The sequence below is a fragment of the Urtica dioica genome, chromosome 8 (assembly GCF_054948205.1).
Source record: "Urtica dioica subsp. dioica isolate 48M chromosome 8, U.dioica_male_clone48M_v1_H2, whole genome shotgun sequence".
Classification (NCBI taxonomy): Eukaryota; Viridiplantae; Streptophyta; class Magnoliopsida; order Rosales; family Urticaceae; genus Urtica; species Urtica dioica.
The window spans coordinates 32783934-32809748 of NC_142763.1; the positions used below are offsets into that span (position 1 = coordinate 32783934).

At 40.0% G+C, this 25815-nt stretch overlaps 3 protein-coding genes across 3 annotated transcripts; 2 read left to right on the top strand and 1 right to left on the bottom strand.

Moving 5' to 3' along the window:
* The first annotated feature begins 5199 nt into the window (after positions 1-5199).
* LOC149389304 (uncharacterized) lies at positions 5200-6490 on the top strand. The gene is made up of 2 exons (XM_089624175.1): positions 5200-5610; positions 5889-6490. The coding sequence occupies exons 1-2, from the start codon at positions 5322-5324 to the stop codon at positions 6158-6160; spliced, it is 561 nt and encodes a 186-aa protein (XP_089480301.1). The 5' UTR covers positions 5200-5321; the 3' UTR covers positions 6161-6490.
* An 824-nt stretch (positions 6491-7314) lies between these two features.
* LOC149389305 (uncharacterized) lies at positions 7315-7784 on the bottom strand. Its single transcript, XM_089622605.1, has 2 exons — positions 7514-7784; positions 7315-7421 (listed from the first exon to the last, which is right to left on the bottom strand). The coding sequence occupies exons 1-2, from the start codon at positions 7782-7784 to the stop codon at positions 7315-7317; spliced, it is 378 nt and encodes a 125-aa protein (XP_089478731.1).
* A 14947-nt stretch (positions 7785-22731) lies between these two features.
* Positions 22732-23922, top strand: LOC149389306 (uncharacterized). The gene is made up of 2 exons (XM_089624229.1): positions 22732-23080; positions 23362-23922. The coding sequence occupies exons 1-2, from the start codon at positions 22792-22794 to the stop codon at positions 23631-23633; spliced, it is 561 nt and encodes a 186-aa protein (XP_089480355.1). The 5' UTR covers positions 22732-22791; the 3' UTR covers positions 23634-23922.
* Positions 23923-25815: the final 1893 nt, after the last annotated feature.

A 25815-nucleotide genomic window follows, 5' to 3' on the forward strand; every position in this document is an offset into this window, starting at 1 on the left:
TTTGGTGGTCTAAATGCCTGAGGTGAGAAAATTATACGGAAAATTGAAAGAAAAAAAAAATACTAAACAAAATAATTAGAAAGATATCTATCCACTAGTTTTAAATTTTCTAAAAATACGTCTCTCTAAAAGGAAGACGTATACAAGATTGTCCTTCAAATAAAAGTGTAAATGTGTACACAAATTGAAAAATTTGAGCGTAATAAGAGAAGAAAGAAAAACATGAAGACACAAAAAATATAACAAACATTAGCACCAAAAAGAGGTTTTGGTTCGAGGGTGTATTTGACTAGAGGCAATAATTTTTAATAACTACGTAAAAGAAAAAGAATAGAGCGGATAAATTTGTGGAAGAATATTTGAAAATGAATATTATCCATAAAAAAATACTAAAAATAAAAACTTTGTAATTATACAGACTTGTAAAAACTAGTATTTACTGAAAAAATCAGAATGGACCATTATTTACACCATATACTCTTGTTTTATCTCAAAATAATAGTCTTTTTGTAAGGTTCTAAATATCGTCCAATGAAAAATTGTTGTTGGGACACTTGCATTCAACAAAAGACATATTTTTCATTTAATTGTAATTCTTCTCTGATTTTCATCGACTTTTCCAATTTTCGTCATTTTTTCTTTCAAAATTAGTGCAAAAATTGTGTTTCATGGAATTCGATGAGAATATGTCAATTATTTCCCCTAATGTGTACGCTCATATATTTGAGCTCTACCAATTGTCCTCTCTCTTCTATGTATTGAGTATCGTGGGATTTCATCTGAAAATCAATTATAAATAAATAAATAAAGTAACACATTGTTAAATTCTATCTTAAAACCAGTTTATGTCAAGTGTATAGGTCCAATCGATATATAAACACATATTTATTCACATACACAATCCATGTTAAATTTCTTCTTTAAATCGATTGGTGTCAAGTGGAAAAGTCCAACTCATATATAAACACATGTTCATTCATACATACAATAAATGTGTGACTATCTCACGTTAATACACACGACATCATAAACACTCAAAATCAATCAACCTGAGATTCCTAACAATTTCCTCTTTATATTTTTTTAACTTGCTCTTGTGTATGCTTTGAATCATATATTTTCGGTTTAAACCCTCTGGAAAATCAAGCAATTGCTTATGAATCCCAAAAATTAATATATGGGCGCTTTAGGTATTTAGCCTAAATTAGGCCCCTCTTGTAAAATTGTAGGCCAACTATTAGTTTATTTAACCAAATAGCCAATTTGATCATGTATTATTTCATTATTCCTATTAAGCCCTTAGCCAAGCAGAATACCAAACGATTCTCAAATCCCTTCTCATTTCTACCATTTTTGCCATACCAAACTCTAAACAAACACTGACTTCGCTTTTGAGTTCAGCGAGGCGTGGTAAGTGTTAGCACTACTACAAATACTGTTTTCCGGTGCGGAAGACATTCGGGTGCGACTTTTCGCACCCAAAATTCGCACCAAATAAGGCTTTCAGGTGCGATTTTTCGCACCCAAAACTCAAACAAGCATATGAAAATTTTCGCTGATTTTTTTAACTTTGGGTGCGACTTTTCGCACCCAAAAGTCTATCAAAACTATTAGGTGCGACATAGTCGCACCCATAGACTGAAAACATTTTAGCGGCCAACTTTCCCCTCTTTTTGGTTAAAATATCATTGGGTGCGGAAATCCGCACTCAAAGGTGTCATTGGGTGCGACTATTCGCACCCAAAAGTGTCATTGGGTGCGACAAAGTCGCACCTAAATGTCCAAATTTTTTCGCGGTCAAATTTTCCCCCTCTTTTTACAAAAATCATTGGGTGCGACAAAGTCGCACCCAAAAGTACTGACACAGGTCTTTGGGTGCGACAAAGTCGCACCCAAAAGTGTCATTGGGTGCGACAAAGTCGCACCCAAATTCAAAGTTTTATATAAATCAAATTTTTGCTCGGTTTTCATTCTATCCGAGCCAAAACATTTCATTTCGCCTCTCTCTCTCTCTGATTTCTCTCCTACAAATTCTCCGACCACCACCACACTCCGAGCTCCGTCGCCGCCACCACTCCGAGCTCCGTCGTCGTGATCTCTCTCCGGCTAGGTAATCCCTCCCTGTCACTCTTAGATTCTCATCCTCACTTTGTCTCCCCCCCCCCCTTCTCTCTAACACACACTCTCTCTCTCTCAGCCTCCGACCAGCCCCTCCGACCAACCCCTCCGCTGCAGCCCCTCCGACCAGCCCCTCCGCTGCAGCCCCTCCGACCAGTCCCGAGCCTCCGACCATTTGCGGGTTTCGACCAGTCCCGAGCCTCCGACCAGTCCCTCTCTCTCTCTGTGTGTGTATATGTGTGTGTGCGACTTTCAGGTTTGTTCTTATCTGCGGCGAGGAGCGGCGACGGAGATAAGAACAAACCTGAAAGCCGCCATTTTTTTTTTAATTTTTGGTGACTTTTTAGGTGCGACTTTAGGTGCGGAAAGTCGCACCTAAATGTCGCACCCGAAAGTCAAGAGTTTTGGGTGCGACTTTTCGCACCTAAGACTTTTAGGTGCGGACTTTCGGGTGCGGAAAAGTCGCACCTAAAGATATCTTTGGGTGCGAAAATTGACTTTTGGGTGCGAAAAAAGTCGTACCCAAAAGTCTTTTTTGTACTAGTGTAGGAATTCTTGCCCACGAGAAGATGCTTATGTAAATTCTTGTTAAAATTATTAATAAAATAAATTTTGTCATTTATAATTTATTCGAATCGAATGCGTTATTTCTTATACATTAAGATTTATCAAACATTCATCAATTCATAGTCTCCGTATCAACTGAGTCACGTGCTCGGCATCTAAACTTGGGCGGTGAACCAAAACTGGTCGATGATTGATTCATGCTTGGATAGCTGAATCTGAAATCATATATGTGGAAGCATTCTACGCTTGTGGTAAGTGTACGACCCGGACAGATCTTGGTTGTAGATGTGTCGTTTAAAGACCGTTACGACACAGTAATCGAGATCGTTAATGATGGTCACAGTGAGACTTGATCTAAATCATGAAGTGATCATGGACATTGGATCATGTTACCGCGCTCTTTGACTCACTCGCTAAAAAGACCACTATCATGCTAATCACAGCTTATGTCTTGGGAGTTTCGGAACAATGTTCGAGTGGGAATTGATTTACAGATATGGAATCCAGCCTTCTTGAAAAAAGGTAAATGTTCTCTCACCTAAGGGTTGATTCTGTAGCTGAGCCAAATTATGTGAGTCTATCTGAATCTTTAAACTATACTTGTTGGTTGCTTGATATTTCTTTCCTGAATAATTAATAAGTAAATCTAGATCTTGTTAGATAACCTTAATATTAATTAGTTCTTATTCGTGTAATTAATTAATTCCGCAACTAATATGGTTATTAAGGTGCTATAATCATCAACAGTAAGGCCGTTGGAAGCACTCGAGCGTGGACGGTCGCCGAATCTGCCTCCGACGCGGTTGGATGATGGCCGTCAAGGTCGATGTCGTCGCCGGATCTACGAAGAGATCACGCTCTTCGTCAAATAAGTGGAGGCTATGGGACTTTCTGCTGTTCCAGAGCGGGTCTAAGAAACGCGCCACCGTTAATCTGATTAACTATAACAAGTAATCATATTAATTGTCACAATCAAACTGGACTCGCGGAAGAGAGCGAGTCAGGGAAGTCAACTTTGATAGACTCTCTTAGCGGGGCGGATCGAGTAGTGAAGCCTCAGAGGCACAGTGGCTCTCAATGGAGCCTCAGAGCCACGATGACTCTGGTGACGGCGATAGTGGAAGGCGTAGTGTTCGAAGTATGATAGGGACTGCTCGAGAGGGATCGGCCTAGGGTTTACAATTGGCAGAGTTATTTGGAGATCGTCGCGCTAGCGAGGAGGTTTGGATTGAAGGTTCTTGCGATCATGGCGTTTCATTAGAAGACCAAAGTGAAGGTTCGTGCATTTTTTGGCGTTAAATTTGTGCGTTTGTAAATCAACCTGGTTCGTCTTCTCTGATGACGAATCGGGGAGGTCAGCATGACTAATGCACATTTCCGAGATCATATATTCAAAATCTGAGATCAGACTCACAGCCGAAGGTGACGAACATGGAGGCGACTCATTCAGACTCAGTTCAGTTGGTGATTTGTTGACGGCGACTCAGAGCAGAACTAAGGCTTTTTCTTTCTCAGAAGCAGAGCTGGGGTTGAGTTTTGGGGCTAAAGAAAATGAAGGTGTGCGACTGATATTTGATCGGGAGGGTAATTTTAAAACCTAAATTTTTAAAACAAAAAAAATGATAATTTGGATTTTATTTTAATTGCCCCATGTTAAGTGGTTATTTATATGATTACAAATGTTTTAAGTTTATAAAATGTAAAATATATGAAGTGATGAACCTAAAACCTAACGTGAGGGATATTTCATGAATGCGACCAATTTCATGATCACATGAGTGCAAAGGCGGAGCCAGGTGGGGGCCAGGGTGGGCCAATGCCCCCCCTCAATTTTTGAAAATTATTTTTTAGACCCAAATTTTTATATTTTTTTATAATTTTACCCCTAAATTTTATTAATAATTATGTTTTTGACCCAAATTTGTAAGTTTTTTTTCAATAATGCCCCTCCTCAAAAATATTTATCAAATTTGCCCCCCCTTAATTGAAATCCTGGCTCCGCCACTGCATGAGTGTCCATTTTAGCTACTTGTAAATCTATAAGTTCATAACGCTTAGCGTCCCTAAACTAAGGTACAGTTAAATATTAGTGAATGGGGAAGAAAAATAAAGAAGAAACGTCATCTTTGCATAATAAGGACGTGAAATTTACTTTGTTAAAACTTCTGCCATTATATAAGTGGAATAAATTGAATATTATTATCTTCTGCTATTAAACGTCATCTTTGCAGAAAAAACACGTGTATGATATACAATATTATTACCTTCGCATTCATAAGTGTAGACACAAAAAAATACGAGGAAGCTTTGACTTTATAGTTGGAGAGAATCACAAATAAAAAATAGTCAACAAAATGTTGTTTTATATTCACCCACACGCTGACCAACCCAATTTTGAGAGCGTCAATGTTGGCTTTTTTGCACTGACAAGCGTAGAACTAAACTCAACACAATATATTAGGTCTTCATTACGACACCAACCCAATACAAACATTTTCAGAAGTTTTGGTCATTTTGCACTAATAAAAACCTTGCCTATATAAAGAACTTATTTACTCTCATTTCAACTCAACACCAACACTAATAAGTTTCACAGTAAATATCCAGTCTCAAATCAGGCAATTGAGTGAGTAATCATGGCACGTAGTTCAACTGCCACTTCTTTGGCCGTTTTGCTATTGGCTTCGATGGCCGTAAGCTGTGTGGCGAACCGGGATTGGCGGTTCGGGTTCAATTACACGGAGTGGCGTACGAGGCACCGCGGTTGGACATGGTGGTCCCGTCACCACCACTTGAACAACACCACCCAAACTCCTCAAAATCTCAACAAAATCGTCGTTGGCGATTCCGAACACTGGCGCTTCAACTTTAGCTACGCTAATTGGGCTTATAATCACGGCCCGTTTTACCTCAACGACATCCTAGGTAAGAAAAACCAACATAATTATCATTATCGGAAGTTTATTTAGTATCCATGTTCATATTCAGGTAGTTACACACTTTCATCCATATATTTCTTAATTTTAGCAATCCATATTCAAGTTGTTTATGAATTTTTTGGCTCTGTTCGGAAAGGACTAATTATATTTTCTTTTACTTAATTGTAGATTCATAAGGTTCATTGCTTTCAAAACTAATTGAAAATGCTGATCAGTTCTATAACATGCCTTTTTTTAATATATTTTTAATTGAATTTGGTGTAGTATTCAAATACGATCCGCCGGTCGGGAAAGACTCGCACCCCCACAGTGTGTACCAGCTTCCTGATTACAAAAGTTTTGTGAATTGCGATATGAAAAAGGGCGTGAGATTGGCCAACGCGACTCAAGGAGTGGGTGAGGGTTTCGAGTTTGTGCTCGATAAATGGCAGCCTTACTACTTTGCTTGCGGCGAAAGCAACGGCTTCCACTGCAAAGTTGGACTCATGAAATTCTCCGTCATGCCACTGATTCGTCCTTGGCGTACACATAATTGAGCAGCTAATTCAAAAGAAAAAATAAATTACATGAATTTGCAGGAGGGGTGTTTTAATGAAGACAGTGCAATATTTCCATTAATTATCAGTACTAAAATAGTTATGCTTTGATTTCTTGTATGTACCTTTTTTTTTTTTTTAATTTTTATGATCGTTCGTTTGGTTTAGGAGTTGAAATATGTAAGTCAATAAGGTGATATCTTTCGGGCTGGAGACTAGCTCTATTAGCTAATTAAGATGTACGCCGTGATATTCAAACATTCAGGAGTACATTTTCATTATTTCAGACTTGTGTAGAGATTAATGAATAATTATGAGATTGTTACAAATTTAAAGGACGTTAATATTAAAGCATAAGCTACTTCTATATCTCTTGTCTCTTCTATCACCAGGCTAGGTTGAAATATTAAAAGTAAATTTATAATTGATATTATGGGGAATTAAGCCTGGTTTGGAACTATAAAAATGAAAATTCACTTCAACTAATTTGGATTTAAGAAAAGGTGGGAAATAAAGATATATGTGGAGAATGTGGATAATAATAATAATAATAATAATAATAATAATAATAATAATAATAATAATAATAATAATAATATGAGATTTGTAAGTATGTAGCCATTTTATAAGAGAGTGAATAAAGTCTCAAATCACAAAGTAGGAATGAATCGTGTCGAAATCGGGTGAAAACGAGGTTGAGAATTGAAATTTTGAGAAAAAGGGGATTAGGGTTCGTGCACAAAGTGAGAGAGAATGAAAGAGTTTGAAAAAATGAAAAAAAAAAACGAGTTTGTCTTTTAAATCCGCGCAGATTTTTCAAAAATTTCGAAACATCACGGCGCGCAGATCTTTATCGCGCCGCGATGTCATTTTGTCGCGCCGCCACAGTGAACGCTTAGTAGCGTTATCTGTTTCTGGTTTTTATTTTTCGGCGCCATGATTTTCATAGCGCCGCGACGATGGCGCTTTTTTTTTTTAACATGAAAACCAAGAAGAAAAGAAAAGAAAAAAAAATTCAAGACGTACACACACGAATTCAAATAAAAAAAAGACCTAAAAAAAGAAAATTGAAAAGAATAAATGCGAAAGAAAACGTGGGTTGCCTCCCACGGAGCGCTTTAGTTAACGTCAATAGTTTGACGGGGTACCACGTTTTATTCGGTGCTGTTCCGGTACGCCACGACTTTCTCGTTTTCAAATACTCCTCCATAGTACGGCTTCACTCGTTGTCCGTTCACCATGAATTTCCCGCCGTTGATGCCTTCGAGCTCGAACATTCCCGATGAGAATTCTTATATGACTGTGAATGGTCCGGACCACCTTGACTTGAGCTTTCCGGGGAAGAGTCTCAACCGGGAGTTGTAAAGAAGGACTTGTTGTCCCAGGTTGATCTCTTTTGGTACGATATGTTTGTCGTGCCATGCTTTTGTCTTTTCCTTGTATATATCCCCGCGTTCTCGAATGCGTCTAAGCGGAACTCGTCGATTTCGTTGAGTTGGAGGAGTCTCTGTTTTCCAGATACCTTGTGGTCGAAGTTGAGGAATTTCATTGCCCATAATGCTCTATGCTCGAGTTCCACGGGGAGATGGCACGCCTTGCCATAGACGAGCTTGTATGGCGACATTCCCAACGGGGTCTTGAAGGCTGTCCGGTATGCCCAAAATGCATCGTCGAGTTTGTGCGCTCAGTCCTTCAATGAGCTTCCCACCGTCTTCTCCAAAATTTTCTTTATCTCTCGGTTGGAGACTTCAGCTTGGCCGTTGGACTGCGGGTGGTAGGCCAGAGCTTTCCGGTGGGTAACAGTGTACTTCGCAAGGAGCGCAGAGAATTGGCGGTTGCAGAAGTGAGAGCCTCTGTCGCTCACGATCGCTCGTGGTGTGCCGTGCATTGTGAAGATGTTATGCTTAAGGAAGTTTGGCACCACATTCCCGTCGTTTGTTAGAGAAGCCTTAGCTTCGACCCACTTTGATACATAGTCGACCGCGAAGAGGATATTTTTGTTGCCGTATGAGGATGGAAATGGTCCCATGAAGTCGATTCCCCACACATCGAACGGTTCTATTTCCAGAACATTTTTCAATGGCATCTCGTTCCTGTTGGAGATATTCCCCATTCTTTGGCAACGATCACATGTCTCCACAAAACGTCGGCAGTCTCTGAAAAAGGTTGGCCAGAAGAAGCCACTCTGAAGCAGCTTTGCTGCCGTGCGGTTGTGCCCGAAATGTCCTCCGCACTCTAGAGAATGGCAGTGTCTGAGAATAGAAGGAATCTCATCGTCGGGAACACACCTTCGGATTATCGAATCTGCGCATTGTCGATAGAGAATCAGCTCTTCCCAATAATATCGGCGCGCGTCGGAGAGAAATCTTTTCTTTTGGTGGTGATTATAGTCTGGTGGCATCTCATTGCTCACCAAGAAGTTGATGATGTCGGCATACCATGGCGTTGCTCTTGCTTCAATCACCATTACTTTCTTGTCCCCGAAAAAGTCGTCGATGGGCGTGCTTCGATCGGGTACGTGCGTGAAGTCTTCAAGACGCGAGAGATGGTCGACGACGTTGTTCTCTATTCCTTTTTTGTCTTTTATCTCCACATCGAACTCTTGAAGAAGGAGAACCCACCGAATGAGCCTTGGCTTTGCATCTTTCTTCTCTATTAAGTACCGGATTGCCGCATGGTCAGTGTAGACGATGATCTTATTGCCGATGACATGGGACCGGAATTTTTCAAAGGCGAAAACCACGGCGAGGAGCTCTTTCTATGTGGTGGTGTAGTTGATCTGAGCTTCGTTGAGGGTTCGGCTGGTGTAGTATATCGTGTGGAACGCCTTTCCTCTTCGTTGCCCAAGGACTGCTCCAACGGCGAAATCGCTGGCGTCAGTCATGATCTCGAATGGCTCACCCCACTCAGGGGCGACTATTACCGGGGCCGTGCTCAACTTCTCCTTGAGTGTGTTGAACGCCTCCATGCACTCGTTGGTGAAGATGAATTTTGCGTCTTTCTCGAGGAGGCCGCATAGAGGCTTTGTGATCTTCGAGAAGTCTTTAATGAATCTCCAATAAAACCCCCCATGCCCCAGAAAACTCCGCACGCCTTTGACTGAGATAGGTGGGGGTAACTTCTCAATCGTTGCAATCTTCGCTCGATCAACTTCCAGCCCTTGTGATGATATGCGGTGGCCTAGAACGATCCCCTCCTTAACCATAAAATGACACTTCTCCCAATTGAGGACGAGATTTATCTCTACGCATCGATCTAAAACCTTGGACAAGTTCTCGAGACACACATCGTAAGTGGAACCAAAGACAGAGAAGTCGTCCATAAATACCTCGATCGTGCGCTCGATCATGTCCAAGAAAATGGTCATCATGCATCTCTGGAATGTCGCTGGTGCATTATACAAGCCGAAGGGCATTCGTCGAAAAGCGAAGGTGTCGTACAGACATGTGAATGTCGTCTTCTCGTGGTCCTCGGGCGCTATAGCGATCTGGTTGTATCCGGAGTAGCCATCGAGAAAGCAGTAATACTCGTGGCCGGCGAGCCGATCGAGCATTTGATCGATGAAGGGGAGATTGAAGTGATCTTTCCGGGTAGCGGCATTGAGTTTCCGGTAATCCATGCAAATTCTAAAACCGGTGACAGTTCTCGTCAGGATGAGCTCGTTGTTGTTGTTCCGTATCACCTTTATTCCGCCTTTCTTCGGGACACACTGGACCGGGCTGACCCAAGAACTGTCAGAGATGGGGTAGATCACTCCGGCGTCAAGCCACTTCAGAATTTATTTGTGCACCACTTCTTTCATTACCAGATTGAGCTTTCGTTGATGCTCTACGAAGGGCCGGACATTGTCTTCCATAAGGATGCGATGCATGCAATAGGATGGACTTATTCCTTTGATGTCGGAAAGAGTCCATCCAATCGCATGCATATGGGCCCGCAACACTCGCAACAATATGTCCTCTTGCTCGGTGTTAAGGTGATCAGAGATGATGATACGTAGCATTTTCTTCTCTCCAAGAAACGCGTAGCGAAGGTGACTAGGCAGCTCCTTTAGCTCGAGCTCTGGGGGTTCCTCTATGGATGGCTTGACCAGTTTTGAACTTGCCCCTAATTCCTCGAAATATCTCCTCTTGTTGGCTTCGAACCCGTCCATGTACATCGCGTACTCTAGAGCTGCACATGTAACAATATTATCAGCAAATTCACTTGAGTTCAGAATGCATACCTCAAGGGGTTCTTCAGGGCGGCAGGAATGATCGTATCACAAACGTCTACTCAGAAAATCATCGTTCACCTTTGGGTACTTCATGGTATCGAAGACGTTGAAGACGAATTCTTCGTCTTGCACTTGTAGCTTGAGCTCTCCCTTCTGAACATCGACCAGTGCACCTTCTGTGGCTAGGAATGGTCTTCCTAGGATGATGGGAATATTCCTATCTTCATCCATGTCGAGTACCACGAAATCCATGGGGAAGATGAACTTGTCCACCTTGACGAGGACATCTTCGATTATCCCTCGGGGGTGCTTGATGGATCTGCCCGCCATTTGGAGCGTGACCCGTGTAGGTTTTACCTCGCCAATGCCAAGTTTTTGGAATACGGAAAACGGTATGAGATTAATGCTTGCTCCCAGGTCGCATAGGGCTTTCTCGAAATGTAGATCTCCGATGGCACATGACACCGTGAAAACTCCCCGGATCTTTCAGCTTCGGAGGGAGCTTTCTCTGGATTATCGCACTACACTCTTCAGAGAGAGAGATAGTGCTACAATCGTCGATCCTACACCTTTTGAAAAAGATGTCCTTCAAGAACTTTGCATAGCTCGGCATTTGCTCGACGGCGTCGGCGAATGAGATGTTGATTTGGAGTTGCTTGAGCATCTCCAAGAATTTCCCGAATTGCTTGTCGAGCTTTGCATTCTTGAGTCGATGAGGAAATGGCACGGGAATAGGCGCGGGCATTGGTGGTGGTGGTGCAATCTTTGATGATGGAATTGTTGATGATGCTACTTCACCTTCGGCTTTAGTTTTCCCTTTGTTGGAGTTGTCGATCACCAACCCGCTGCGAAGAGTGATCGCATTACAATGGTCCTTCGGATTGACATTGGTGTTGCTCGGAAGGGTGCCCTGCGGTCGCACGTTGAGAGCTTGTGCTACCCCATTTGCGTCTCAAGGTTTCGGATCTACGTTGATTGATTCTGGATCTGCGTTTGAGACGTGGCGATGAACGATGTGAGCAACTCCTCCAGCTTATCCTTAGGGGCGGGTTGTTTTGTTGATGTGAGGTTGGAACTCGTGTTGGTGATGCCTTTGTTGCTGATTTTGAAACACAGAAGGAGGTCGGTTCTGAAGGAAGCCTTCTTGTTATTGTTGATGAGGTGCTCTCCATCCTTGGTTGTATTGATTGTTCCGGGCTCCATTGTTGTAGTTGTTGGCATTCTGAAATGAGGGCCGGTTGTTATAATTTCCCACGTAATTGGCGTTCTCGGGATGAACATCGTTTGCATGAGGGCAATCGTCGGTATAGTGCGGCCCGGTACACCAAAAACACTGCTCAGGTATGGTTTGTGCGACGTTGGCAGTAGCTCTCATCTCTTGAAACTGCTTCTTCAGATCCGCCATTTGAGTCAGCACTTCTTTCAATACTCCTGCTTCGCTGTCAGTCGTAGCCGCTTGTGCTGTCGCGGAACCGGCTTTCATGAGTCTCCTCTCCACCGGGCATTGCTCATTGGAGCGTGCTAGTTCTTCAAGAAGGGCATGGAACTCCGATGGAGTTTTGATTAGTACTGTGCCTCATGCGGCGGTGTTAACCAATGTTTTTGTCGATGTAAGGAGTCCGTAATAGAATGTCTGGAGCTGGACCGGTAAAGTGATCCCATGGTGGGGACATATCCTCAACATCACTTTGAATCTCGCCCAGGCTTCGGGAAGCGATTCTCCATCCCATTGCCCGAAACTGTGGATCTCGTTTCTCAGGCGAGCAGTCTTCTCAAAGGGAAAGAACTTTGCTAGGAAGGTGTTGCACAGACCGTCCCATGCGTTGATAGAATCGGCGGGCAGGGAATTCAGCCATGCTTTCGCTCGGTCGCGAAGCGAAAATGGGAACAAACGAAGACGGGTAGCGTTGGCGGCAACGTTATGGATCTGGAACGTGCTGCATAATTCGTTGAAGTTCGCGATGTGTTCATTCGGGTCTTAGCTTGGGGCTCCTGAGAACTGATTTTGTTGAATCATATTAATCGTTCCTATCTTGATCTCAAAACCCCGGTTCCCATCAATGGCTGGATTGACTATGGTTGAGCGATACCCATGAGTGGTGGGTAGAACGTAGTCAAGGAGCGGTTTCTCTTCTTCAGCCATGATCAATTATTCGATGTATTGCTTCTTCTCTTTTCTGTTTTGCTTGCACGCTTTCTCTATCTCAAGATTGATTGGAAGAAGACTTGATTCACCGTCCTTTCGCATGTACCTTCACAAGTAAACACGAAAATAGACGAGAAACAAAATTAAAATAAAGTTCAAATTGAAACTAGTGAATTGAATCTCAATTGATGACTTAGTCCCTGGCAACGGCGCCAAAATCTTGTTACGTAATTCTCGCACACGCAAGTGTACGTGGTCGCAAAATTAGTAATTCGCAAGAGCGAGTCGATCCCACGAGGACTAAGCTAAATTAAAGATTCAAATATCACTAGCACGAAGAGAACTTAGGAAAATGTTGTTGAATGGAAAAAAAAAATTTATAGACAAGCAAGTAAATAAATAAACAGAGAGAAACGGGTTGTACGGATACAGAGAAGTAAAGATCATGGAAATTACGCACGACTATTATCATTCACACTTTGCTAATCACAGTAATCACGTTGATCGTATCATTAAACCTCTCTCAAGCATCTAGCGACCTAAGCCTATGCCAAAGTTTTATCTCTCGATCTTAACTCCTAAAAATAAGGCAAGCAATGAACACAGAAGCATACACACGATTCTATAACAACCTATCTATATCTAGCTAAGAATGTATTATAGTAATTCAAATCACGCCCACTAACAACCTAATATTTTCCAAGCATTAAATTGAAGTACGAATCATGCACAAGGTAGCTACTCTTATACAAGCATTAAATATAGACTTGAATTAAACAAAGTGGCAAGAACGATAACAATTCTACACTATTATAATATGGAATCTATAACCGTTTTATAACCTCGCTACGCCATAGCCCTTAGATGGTTTAGTTCACGATGATGAGAAGAATAGAGATAGACGAAGCAGATGAACAACTCAAAAACAAATAAACAAAAGACATGATTTTCATTACTAAAAACTGGAGTTCAAAAGATTAAAGGAAGAAGAATGAAACTGTGAAATAATGATGAACGGAATTGATGAAGACGGCGCTTTAATCTCTGTCTCTCCAAAAAGCTCTCTGGTAGCCAAACAACCTCAGAAAAATACTAATAAAGCAAAAGATATCTTTCTATGTTACAAAGGTAGGATTTATATGTTTCTAGACTAATTTCGGAGTCATCTGGGCCACTTAGTGAGATCTAATGGCCCAGATTTAATAAAAAAACGCGTGATCAGCGTCCCAAATCGGCTCCATCGCGGCGCCACGGTCAAGTGTCGCGGTACGTCGCGCCGCGCTACGTAACCGTCGCGCCGCTCTGCTGAACATGAATGACCGTCATCTGTGACGGGTTTTTTTGGTGCCGCGCTGATGTCTCATGGCGCCGCTCTGATTAATACCGCGCCGCGATTGGTCAATATCCAGCGTTGACTTTCTTCATAAACCTCAATTTTTCTTCGTTTCGACTCCCGTTTGCTCTGAAAATGACTTCTTAAGCTTCTCTGCTCCTTTGTACCTGTAAATCATCAAAAACATACTAAAAACTATCAAAGACACTTGAGAACTCGCTCATTTTAAGCTGATGAGTAGGAGTTTTTTGCGTGATTAACGCACCTATCAGTTTCCCAAAATGCCATTTTTTCCAATTCAGCTATCTCTTATCTGCACAAATGGTGGATGAAGTATCACCGACGGGTTTGAATTGGACTCTCTCCAATTTTTCATCGTTCTTGCAAACTACCCTCTGTAATCTTGTTGTTCTTTTCCTCTTTTTCGTATTCCTTTAGATGGACGCTCGTCTGTCAGAGATTTCGCTCAGCTCTCTTCGGCACGGTGGCGCCACCATTATCGCCAGAAAATCAGATGGTCATGGTCCGGCGAGCTTCCAAAACCAAAGTTTCGGTCGATCTGCACGTCTTGGAGCGCGAGCCTGGAGTCCTTCTCTGACAAGGAATTCACCAAGAAGATTCAAGAAATCACATTGAAATTTCAGCTCGACGAAGACGACGAAGATCCTGTCTCGGGGGAGGAATCGGAATCCAATTCCGATGAGGTGGAGGAAAGACCAGAGCTTCTCTTGGAGGTGCCAATTTCATAGTCTATTCCTTAGGTCATAGCCCCGTCTTCGCCGTCACCGCAATCTGATTCCGACCGCGATCGTCACCGATTTCCGGGAGGAAACCAGGTTTGACTCCTCCGCAATGAAGACCTAAGCTCCGGCGAGAAGAAGATGTCGTCGATCGGCGGCGGCGTCGGCGACGGAGGCTCTGGTAGTGAACCTTCTTCGTCTGGGTCTTAGGGGGAGTTCGGAACATATTTCATTGATTTTCAAGATTTTTTAGGTACAATTTTTTATTCTTATTTTCAGCTTCTCAAATTTTAATCTATTATATTAATTGGTTATGTTAGCCGATTGGTTTTAGGATTGACTTTTTGCAGTTTCACTTGAGAAATAAGGAGTTGAGCCCTAGAACTTGTTGCCATAGATAAAGCAAGGATTCATTGTAGAACTTTTTTTTTTATTGAAAGATACGTAGTGTTTCATTTGTTGTAAATTTCGTGGGGCATGTATGTGTGTCATACACTTAGTTACAAGGGTGCAGAGTTTGAAGTTATTGAAGAAGCCGAAATTATGGTAATGTCTCTAATTTGTATGGTTTCAAATTTGCGGGTCGTGAAAGTTTTTTTGGGCTGTGATAAATGTGTAACATTGAGAAGATTAAAATGAATATCGTTAATAAGTTAATAAAATTCGTTAATAAGTTAATGAATATCGTGGATAAGGGTACGATAAATAAGATTTAATGTCGTTCTTGTTATGGTTAATAAGATTTAATGTCGTTCTTGTTATAGTTAATAAGATTTACTGTTGTTCTTGTTACGGTAAATAAGATTTACAATTGTTCTTATTACGGTAAGTAAGATTTACTATTGTTGTTGTTACGGTAAATAAGATTTACTTTTGTTCTTATTACGGTAAATAAGATTTACTGTTGTTCTTGTTACGGAAAATAAGATTTAGTGTTTTGTTGTTACGGTAAATAAGATTTACTATTATTCTTATTACGGTAAATAAGATTTACTGTTATTCTTGTTACGACAAATAAGATTTACTATAGTTTTTGTTATTGTTAATTAGATTTTACTAATTTTTTTGTTATGGATGATATAATTTACTATGATAATTAATAATATTAACCTCATGGTATTATTGGAATATTGGAATGTTGTCATGATAAATTGGCTATTTTCCTAAATATGTTAATAGTTGTGATATAATTTTAAAGTAGGGGTGTTGTTTTGGCTAATTGTTTAACCGGCCCTAATAATATTAATGCGACTTTCATGCAAGATTATACAGTAATCCAGCTTCCGGGACATTTTCAATTAGCTGCATATTTTATGCTAGAGCAAGGTACAAAATCTAACTACTAAAATAAAAATTTGATATTCACCCATTAATATTTTTGGGGTGCGACACGTTGTTAATAGTTTTGATGCGGCTCCTTTTAGAGCAACGTCTTTGAGTGTGTGTGTGTGTGTGTTTTTTTTTTTTTTTTAACTCACCAAAACTATTTTCAACACAATAATTTCTCCACAAAAAAAAACACTTAAACTTTGTCAAACAATACAACAAATATTGCTAACTATAGATCCAATTCCAAACACTAATATGGTACAAACAATGCTACGATTACTACTTAAACATTGTCAAACATACAGATTTAGAAAAATCATATACATTATTTGAAAAGAAAAACCTAAAAATAGCATAATAAACAAAAAATCCGCCATTACACCTCCTTTCTTGAAGATTTTGTTGCGAGATTTTTTATACATAACTCAAATTAAAAATTAAAAATTAAAAAAAAAATGCAGAAACACAAATCTTACGATAAAATTATACAATAAACAAACCAAGGATTTCTTTTTAAAAACAAATGCGTATCACATAATAACAATAATAATAACAAAAACTAAAGCAAACCTTAATGTAATATTTTATTACCATATAATAACAAAAACGCTTACCTTGATTTTCATATCAAATCCAAGACGGTGCGGGCGTCCATTCCTAGGAGGATGAGCTTTTGTGAGCTTTTGCAAAACACCTTCCTCTTGGAGTAGACCGTCTTCGGTTGGTAGATTTAAGGGTTCGACAATAGGATATAGATTGTCAACGAAAACCATATGATCGGTGCAATTAATTCGGAGGTGTCATTGCAGTTTTCTAACATTGTTTCAAGAATCTCTAAGTAAAGTTGTCGATCATGCCGTGTTAGATGGGTGTCAACACCCTCGTTTTGGTTTGCGTTCTTACGGCGGATAATGTTTCGTTGCATACCCTATATTAAAAGGCCTTCGTTTCATTTTTATTTCTTTTAATTATTTTTCTTCTTGTTTGTTTGTTTGTTTGTGTTGCGTCAATTCCCGGATTCGAGCTCTCTAAACTGAGATACCTCAAACACTGGAAAAACCAGGAACTTGCTCGTCGACGTCGTCAGAAGAAATAAGAGAAGAAGAACCAAAGTTTTTACCCTAGTTCGGTCACTAACGACCTAGTCCAGCTTCCGATCACTACTAACAATGGCAATACAGATTACAACTGAGAAATTGAAAAACGAGCAAAGAAACCCTAGAATTATCCCCAAATCGAGTTTCTGAGATCAACTCGATTTGCACTCTAATTCTCTCTTTCTCTCTCTAATTCAGACTCAGTAGAAGATATTCTGACTGAAACCCAGACCATTCAAACGCTATAAATAGACGTTTGGAGAAAGCTTAGTAACCAAGTCACCGTTGGATATGATCCAACGGTCATCTGCGATAAAAACTGTTAAACTAGTTTTGTATCTGCTAAGCTTACACGTGTCCAAAACAATGCTGAGTTCAATTACAACAATTCTCCACCTTGAACACAGCATCTTCATATCATCTAATAGTGACCAGACTCAAACCCCTAAGGTTCTACTTCCTGGAACCCCTTGACGTGCAACAGCTTCAAACAATGCTCAAACTTGACTCCAGGTAGAGCCTTTGTAAGCATGTCAGCAGGGTTCTCTTCAGTTGAAACCTTGACCACCTTCACCTTCCCTGAGTTGACCACATCTCTGACGAAGTGAAGCTTGACGTCTATGTGCTTTGACCTCTCATGGAAGACTTGATGCTTGGCTAGGTGCAGGGCACTCTGACTGTCACTGTGAATGACAACCTGGTCTTGTTTGAAGCCAAGCTCACTAACAAGACCTTTCATCCATAGTGCTTCCTTCACGGCTTCAGTAAGAGCCATGTACTCAGCCTCCGTGGTTGATAAGGCAACAACTGATTGCAGACAAGCTTTCCAGCTAACCACTCCACCACAGACCTTGAACACATAGCCTGTGATTGATTTTCTTGTATCAATACTACCTGCATAGTCAGAATCAACAAAACCTTCAACCTGCACAGTGTTAGTATTACAAGACCCATAAATGATGCCATAATCAATAGACCCCTTCAAATATCTGAGAATCCATTTCACTACATTCCAGTGTTCCTTTCCATGATTAGCCATAAACCTTGAAACCAAACTGATAGCATAAGCTAGATCAGGTCTTGAGCAGATCATGGAGAACATTAAACTTCCCACAGCACTTGCATATGGCACCTTGGTCATGTAATTCTTATCCTCCATAGTAACTGGTTGCTGAGATGTTGAGAGTTTGTAGTGTTGAGGAATGGGAGTGGCAACTTGCTTTGAGTGTGTCATCTCAAATCTTTCAAGGACTTTGGACAGGTAACTTTTCTGGAAAAGACACAATTTCTTGTCCTTCCTGTTTCTGACAATCTCCATCCCTAAGATCCTTCTTGCAGGTCCTAGGTCTTTCATTTGAAATCTTTTCCTCAGCTGTTCCTTCAACCTGTTAACTTCATGTTTATCTTGGCTTACAATTAGCATGTCATCCACATATAAAAGCAGATAAATCATTATAGACTTGTTCAGACACTTGAAGTAAACACACCAATCATACTCACTCCTATTAAAACTGTGATCAATCATAAATTTGTCAAATTTTAGATACCACTGCCTAGGAGATTGCTTTAGTCCATACAAGGACTTATGAAGCAAGCAAACCTTGTTTTGTTTGTCACCAACTTCAAACCCCTCAGGTTGTTGTATGTAGATGACCTCATCAAGATCTCCATAGAGGAAAGCTGTTTTTACATCCATCTGTTCTAGTTCAAGATCAAAGTTAGCAACCAAAGACAAAATAGTTCGAATGGACCTGTGTTTGACTACAGGAGAGTAAATCTCATTGTAGTCAATGCCTTCAGTTTGTGAGAACCCTTTGGCAACCAGTCTGGCTTTGAATCTTGGAGCTTCAATTCCTGGAATGCCTTCCTTGACTTTGAAGATCCATCTCGAGCCTATAATCTTCTTGTCCTTGGGCTTGTCCACCATAGTCCATGTCTCATTTTCCTTTAAGGATTTCAGCTCTTCTAACATGGAACCCTTCCAGGATTCCTTGTGCTTGCTGTTAACAGCTTCCTTGTAGTGCCTAGGCTCCTCCTCAAGAAGTTCTGAAGCTATCATGAAAGCATAAGCAGTAAGATCATACCCAAACCTTTGTGTTGGCTTAGGCACCCTTTTTTCTCTATCTCTGACTAGGTTGTAGTCAGTGATATCCTGTTCCTCTTCTTCAGGATTTTCTTCATCATCATGAGTTTCATGCTCAGGATGATCAGGAGTCTCAGGTTGTGCTGGGAGATGTTGTTGAAGCTCCACCTGTGGCTGAGGTTGTGCATATTCTTGAGTGTGATCCTCCACCTCAATCTCTGCAGCTTGTACTTCTTCTTGCTCCTCAAGAGGCTTGTCAGTCTCATCAGCTTTCCTACCCTGAAAATCATGTTCATTGAAGATAACATCCCTGCTTATAATACATTTCTTGTGGCCATGTTCAAGGCACCACAGCTTGTATCCTTTCACTCCCTCAGGGTATCCAATGAAGATACACTTTAGAGCTCTAGGATCAAGCTTTCCCTGCTTCACATGTGCATAGGCAGTACACCCAAACACCTTCAGATTTGAGTAGTCTGTCTTGTGATCAGACCACATCTCCATGGGAGTCTTGAGCTGCAAGGCACTTGAAGGACACCTATTTATCAGATAACAGGCAGTTTTGACTGCCTCACCCCAGAATGTGTGAGGGAGTCTTGCATGTTGTAACATGCATCTAACTCTCTCCATTATGCTTCTGTTGAATCTTTCAGCAAGACCATTTTGCTGTGGTGTGTGAACCACAGTGTAGTGCCTTTGAATTCCTTCATTCCTGCAAAACTCAGTGAAAACATCAACACAGAATTCAAGTCCATTGTCAGTTCTCAGGGTTTTAACCTTCTTCCCAGTTTGATTTTCAGTGATAGCTTTCCAGTTTTTGAAACTATCAAATGCTTCACTCTTGTGCTTCAGGATGTAGACCCAAGCCCTCCTGGAATAATCATCAATGATGGACATGTAATATCTGTTCCCTCCGTGTGAGTTAACCCTTGATGGACCCCACACATCTGAGTGTATATAATCCAATATTCCTTCAGTTCTGTGAACACCCTTTGAGAACTTGTTCCTGATGGATTTACCATAGACATAGTCCTCACAGAACACCAATTTTCCCAGCTTTGACTCTCCAAAGCACCCTTTCTTGTTGAGTTCCATCAGACCTTTTTCACTGACATGGCCAAGTCTCAAATGCCAAAGACTTGCCATTTTATCCATGTCAATGACATTTACAGCACCAACAAGAGTAGTGGCATTCAAGAACTACAAGCCATTATGCCTATCACCCTCAAGAATCACCTTAGATCCCTTAGAAACAATTAAAACACCATTTTCATATTTGAAAGTATAACCTTGAGACTCAAGGGTTCCAAGAGATATAAGATTTCTTTTTAGTTCAGGGATATATCTAAAATTAGTGATGGTTCTAATAGAGCCATTCTGAAGTTTGATACGAATGTTACCTATCCCTTTCACCTTGCAAGAATCATCATTGCCGAGAAGAACTGACCCCCCAACTTGAGTCTGAAGATTTTGAAATCATTCCTTGTTTAGTGACATGTGGTAGGTGCAGCCACTGTCAAGAACCCAAACATCTTTATCACCTCCTTCAGATATGGTGAGGGCTTCTGCACTATCATATCCTTGCTCAGCAACTGTCACATTTCCTTTCTTGTTGAAGGTCTTGTCACGATCCGGGCAATCCTTCTTCATGTGTCCCTGCTTGTGGCAGTGGTAGCACTTGTATTGGAAAGGTTCTGCAGTATCTCCCTTTGGCTTTGCCTTGTCTTTGTTCTTAGACTTGGAGGACTTCTTGGATTTGCCTTGCACATTGAGACCTTCAGCGGTCTGTTTCCTGTCAGGCTTGGACTCCAATTCCTTGGCCTTCAAGGCAACCTGAACGTCTTCAAGAGAAAGAGTTTCTCTTCCATATTTCAGAGCATCAACCAAAGAGGAGTAAGATTTTGGAAGAGCATTCAGAATCATGACTGCCTGATCTTGATCCTTGATAACTTCTTCAAGATTTGCCAGATCAAGAATGATCTTGTTGAAGTCATCAAGACTTTCTGAGATGGGCTTGTCTTCTTGAATCTTGAAGGAATGAAGCTTCCCCTTCAGGTAGATGATATTGGAGAGAGACTTTGTCATGTACAAAGACTCGAGCTTTGACCAGATTCCTGAAGCAGACTTCTCCGACGAGACTTCTCGCAAGACTTTGCCTCCGAGATGGAGAATTAGCGTGCTGAACGCCATGTCGAGGATGTCTTGCTTCTCAGGAGCGGATAACGAGTCTGGTAGCCTCTTTTCTCCTTGCAGCGCCTTGGCGATCTTCATCTGAACCATCAGTGCCTTCATTCGAGTACGCCATAGCGAGAAATCGCCTTTTCCGTCGAAATGATCCAATTCGATACGCCTTAGACTCATCTTCTTTGATGTCGATTGTTGAGATGGCTCTGATACCAATTGTTGCGTCAATTCCCGGATTCGAGCTCTCTAAACTGAGATACCTCAAACACCGAAAAAACCAGGAACTTGCTCGTCGACGTCGTCAGAAGAAATAAGAGAAGAAGACACAAAGTTTTTACCCTGGTTCGGTCACTAACGACCTAGTCCAGCTTCCGATCACTACTATCAATGGCAATACAAATTACAACTGAGAAATTGAAAAACGAGCAAAGAAACCCTAGAATTATCCCCAAATCGAGTTTCTGAGATCAACTCGATTTGCACTCTAATTCTCTCTTTCTCTTTCTAATTCAGACTCAGTAGAAGATATTCTGACTGAAACCCAGACCATTCAAACGCTATAAATAGACGTTTGGAGAAAGCTTAGTAACCAAGTCACCGTTGGATATGATCCAACGGTCACCTGCGATAAAAACTGTTAAACCAGTTTTGTATCTGCTAAGCTTATTACACGTGTCCAAAACAATGCTGAGTTCAATTACAACAGTTTGGTTTCTATTTTAATTGACTCCGTGTCAAGCGACTACTTATTAATAAATCTCTTAAAATATAGACTCAACAATTCATAGTGATTACAAATGTTTTAAGTTTATAAAATGTAAAATATATGAAGTGATGAACCTAAAACCTAACGTAATTTCATGAATGCGACCAATTTCATGATCACATGTCATATTAGCTACTTGTAAATCTATAAGTTCATGTGTGTCCCTAAATTAAGTTACAGTTAAATATTAGTGAATGGGGAAGAAAATAAAGAAGAAACGTCATCTTTGCATAATAAGGACGTGAACTTTACTTTGTTAAAATTTCTGCCATTATATAAGTGGAATGAATTGAATATTATTACCTTCTGCCATTAAACGTCATCTTTGCAGAAAAACACGTCTATGATATGCAATATTATTACCTTCGCATGCATAAGTGTAGACACAAAACAATATGAGGAAGCTTTGACTTTATAGTTGGAGAAAATCACAAATAAAAAGTGGTCAACAATATGTTGTTTTATATTCACCCACACGCTGACCAACCCAATTCTGAGAGCGTCAATTTTGGCCTTTTTGCACTGACAAGCGTAGAACTTAACTCAACACAATATACATTAGGTCTTTATTACGACACCAACCCAATACAAACATTTTCAGAAGTTTTGGTCATTTTGCACTAATAAAAACCTTGCCTATATAAAGAACTTATTTACTCTCATTTCATCTCAACACCAACACTAATAAGTTTCACAGTAAATATCCAGTCTCAAATCAGGCAATTGAGTGAGTAATCATGGCACGTAATTCAACTGCCACTTCTTTGGCCGTTCTGCTATTGGCTTCGATGGCCGTAAGCTGTGTGGCGAACCGGGATTGGCGGTTCGGGTTTAATTACACGGAGTGGCGTACGAGGCACCGCGGTTGGACATGGTGGTCCCGTCACCACCACTTGAACAACACCACCCAAACTCCTCAAAATCTCAACAAAATCATCGTTGGCGATTCCGAACACTGGCGCTTCAACTTTAGCTACGCTAATTGGGCTTATAATCACGGCCCGTTTTACCTCAACGACATCCTAGGTAAGAAAAACCAACATAATTATCATTATCGGAAGTTTATTTAGTATCCATGTTCACATTCAGGTAGTTACACACTTTCATCCATATATTTCTTAATTTTAGCAATCCATATTCAAGTTGTAATTTATGAATTTTTTTGGCTCTGTTCGGAAAGGACTAATTATATTTTCTTTTACTTAATTGTAGATTCATAAGGTTCATTGCTTTCAAAACTAATTGAAAATGCTGATCAGTTCTATAACATGCCTTTTTTAATATATTTTTAATTGAATTTGGTGTAGTATTCAAATACGATCCGCCGGTCGGGAAAGATTCGCACCCCCACAGTGTGTACCAGCTTCCCGATTACAAAAGTTTTGTGAATTGCGATCTGAAAAAGGGCGTGAGATTGGCCAACGCGACTCAAGGAGTGGGTGAGGGTTTCGAGTTTGTGCTCGATAAATGGCAGCCTTACTACTTTGTTTGCGGCGAAAGCAACGGCTTCCACTGCAAAGTTGGACTCATGAAGTTCTCCGTCATGCCACTGATTCGTCCTTGGCGTACACATAATTGAACAGTTAATTCAAAAGAAAAAATAAATTACATGAATTTGCAGGAGGGGTGTTTTAATGAAGACCGTGCATTAATTTCCATTAATTATCAGTACTAAAATAGTTATGTTTTGATTTCTCGTATGCACCTTTTTGTTTTTTTAATTTTTATGATCGTTCGTTTGGTTTAGGAGCTGAAATATGTAAGTCAATAAGGTGATATCTTTCGGGCTGAAGACTAGCTCTATTAGCTAATTAAGATGTACGCCGTGATATTCAAACATTCATGAGTACATTTTCATTATTTCAGACTTGTGTAGAGATTAATGAATAATTATGAGATTGTTACAAATTTAAAGGACGTTAATATTAAAGCAAAGTAAATTTATAATTAATATTATGGGGGATTAAGCCTGATTTGGAACTATAAAAATGAAAATTCACTTCAACTAATTTGGATTTAAGAAAAGGTGGGGAAATAAAGATATATGTGGAGAATATGTTGATGTCGATTTCAACAATCTCAAATTATAATATGATATATGTATTTAATTTATTTATATATGGGTTTTAGAAGACGTCGTATAAGAATCAAAAAGAAATTCGAGAAGCAATGAATGAAATTGAATATAAATATTTGATGCTTTTATTAATAATCAGAAGTATTATAATCAGGGGGACGAAGTGCCGAACTCAAACGAGTGAACTCAGAGAACAAGAAATAGAAGAAAGAATATCGAGAATCAATGTGTATGCCTGTGTGTGTGCGAAAATCGACATATCGGCTCCTATTTATAACGGGAGGAAATTCGTTGAAGAGGACACGTGTTGATCAGTTCGGCTCTACCACGTCGCTGGTCGAAGTTATCTCAGATCGGTCTTCGCGGCGAGGTCTTTTGTCTGACCAAGACCGATTCCTCCAACTGGGTCAGCACGGGCGACTCATCCTTCCTTTGGCGAACTAGGCTTCTGAATGGGCTTGGGCCGATCTTCGGGAGTCGAGCTATGCCCAGATACGTCTTTGAGAGTCGGACCGGGTCTGTTGTTGGGATTTGGTCGAACTAAAACCCAACTTAAATGGTTTTATTATTTTTTAGAAAATTGGATTTTGACCCTCACATAGTGTGACTTTCATGCAAGATTATACAGTAATAATCCAGCTTCTGGAACATTTTCAATTAGTTGTATATTTTATGCCCCAGCAAGGTACAAAAATCTAACTACTAAAATAAAATTTTGTTATTCACCCATTAATATTTTTGGGGTGCGACACGTTGTTAATAGTATTGATGCAGCTTCTTCTAGAGTAACGTCTTTGATTTTTTTTTAACTCACTAGAAACTCTTTTCAACACAACGATTTAAAAAAAATAGTCAATTTAAACATTTGATATTACGAAATAGCCACCATTTAGTAAATCTTAATTAAACAGCCATTTTTAAATATTAATATTATGTAAAATCATTTTGATATTTTAAACGTTGGCTATTTACATAAAATTTACATCTGAAAGTAGCTATTTTTCTAAGATTTATCAAACGTTGACTATTTAACAATGTCAAACATTAGTAACTATAGATCCATTTCCAACCACTATCATTGTACAAACAATGCTACGATTACTATTTAAACTTTGCCAAACAAATAGATTTAGAAAAATCATATACATAATTCGAAAAGAAAAACCTAAAACTAGCATAATAACACAAAAATCCGCCACTACACCTCATTTCTTGAAGATTTTGTTGCGATATTTTTTATACATAACTCAAACGAATAATTATAAAAAAAAAATGCAGAAACACAAATCTTACAATAAACAAACTAAGGATTTCTTTTTAAAAAAGAAATGCATATAACATAATAACAATATATAATACTAACAAAAACAAAAGCAAACCTTAATCTCATATTGTATTACCATAATCCAAGCCGGCGCGGGCGTCCATTCCTAGGAAGACAATCTTTTGCAAAACATCTTCCTCTTGGAGTAGTGGTATCTTAAGTTGTCACCAAGAACCATATGATCGGGTGCAATTCAGAGGTGCTGTTGCAGTTTTTTGACGTTGTTTAAAAAATCTCTAGAAGTTGTCAATCATGCCGTGTTAGTTAGATGAGTGTCAACACCCTCGGTTTGGTTTGTGTTCATACGGCGGATCACGTTTTGTTGCGCAAATCAAAAGGCCTTTTTCATTTTTATTTCTT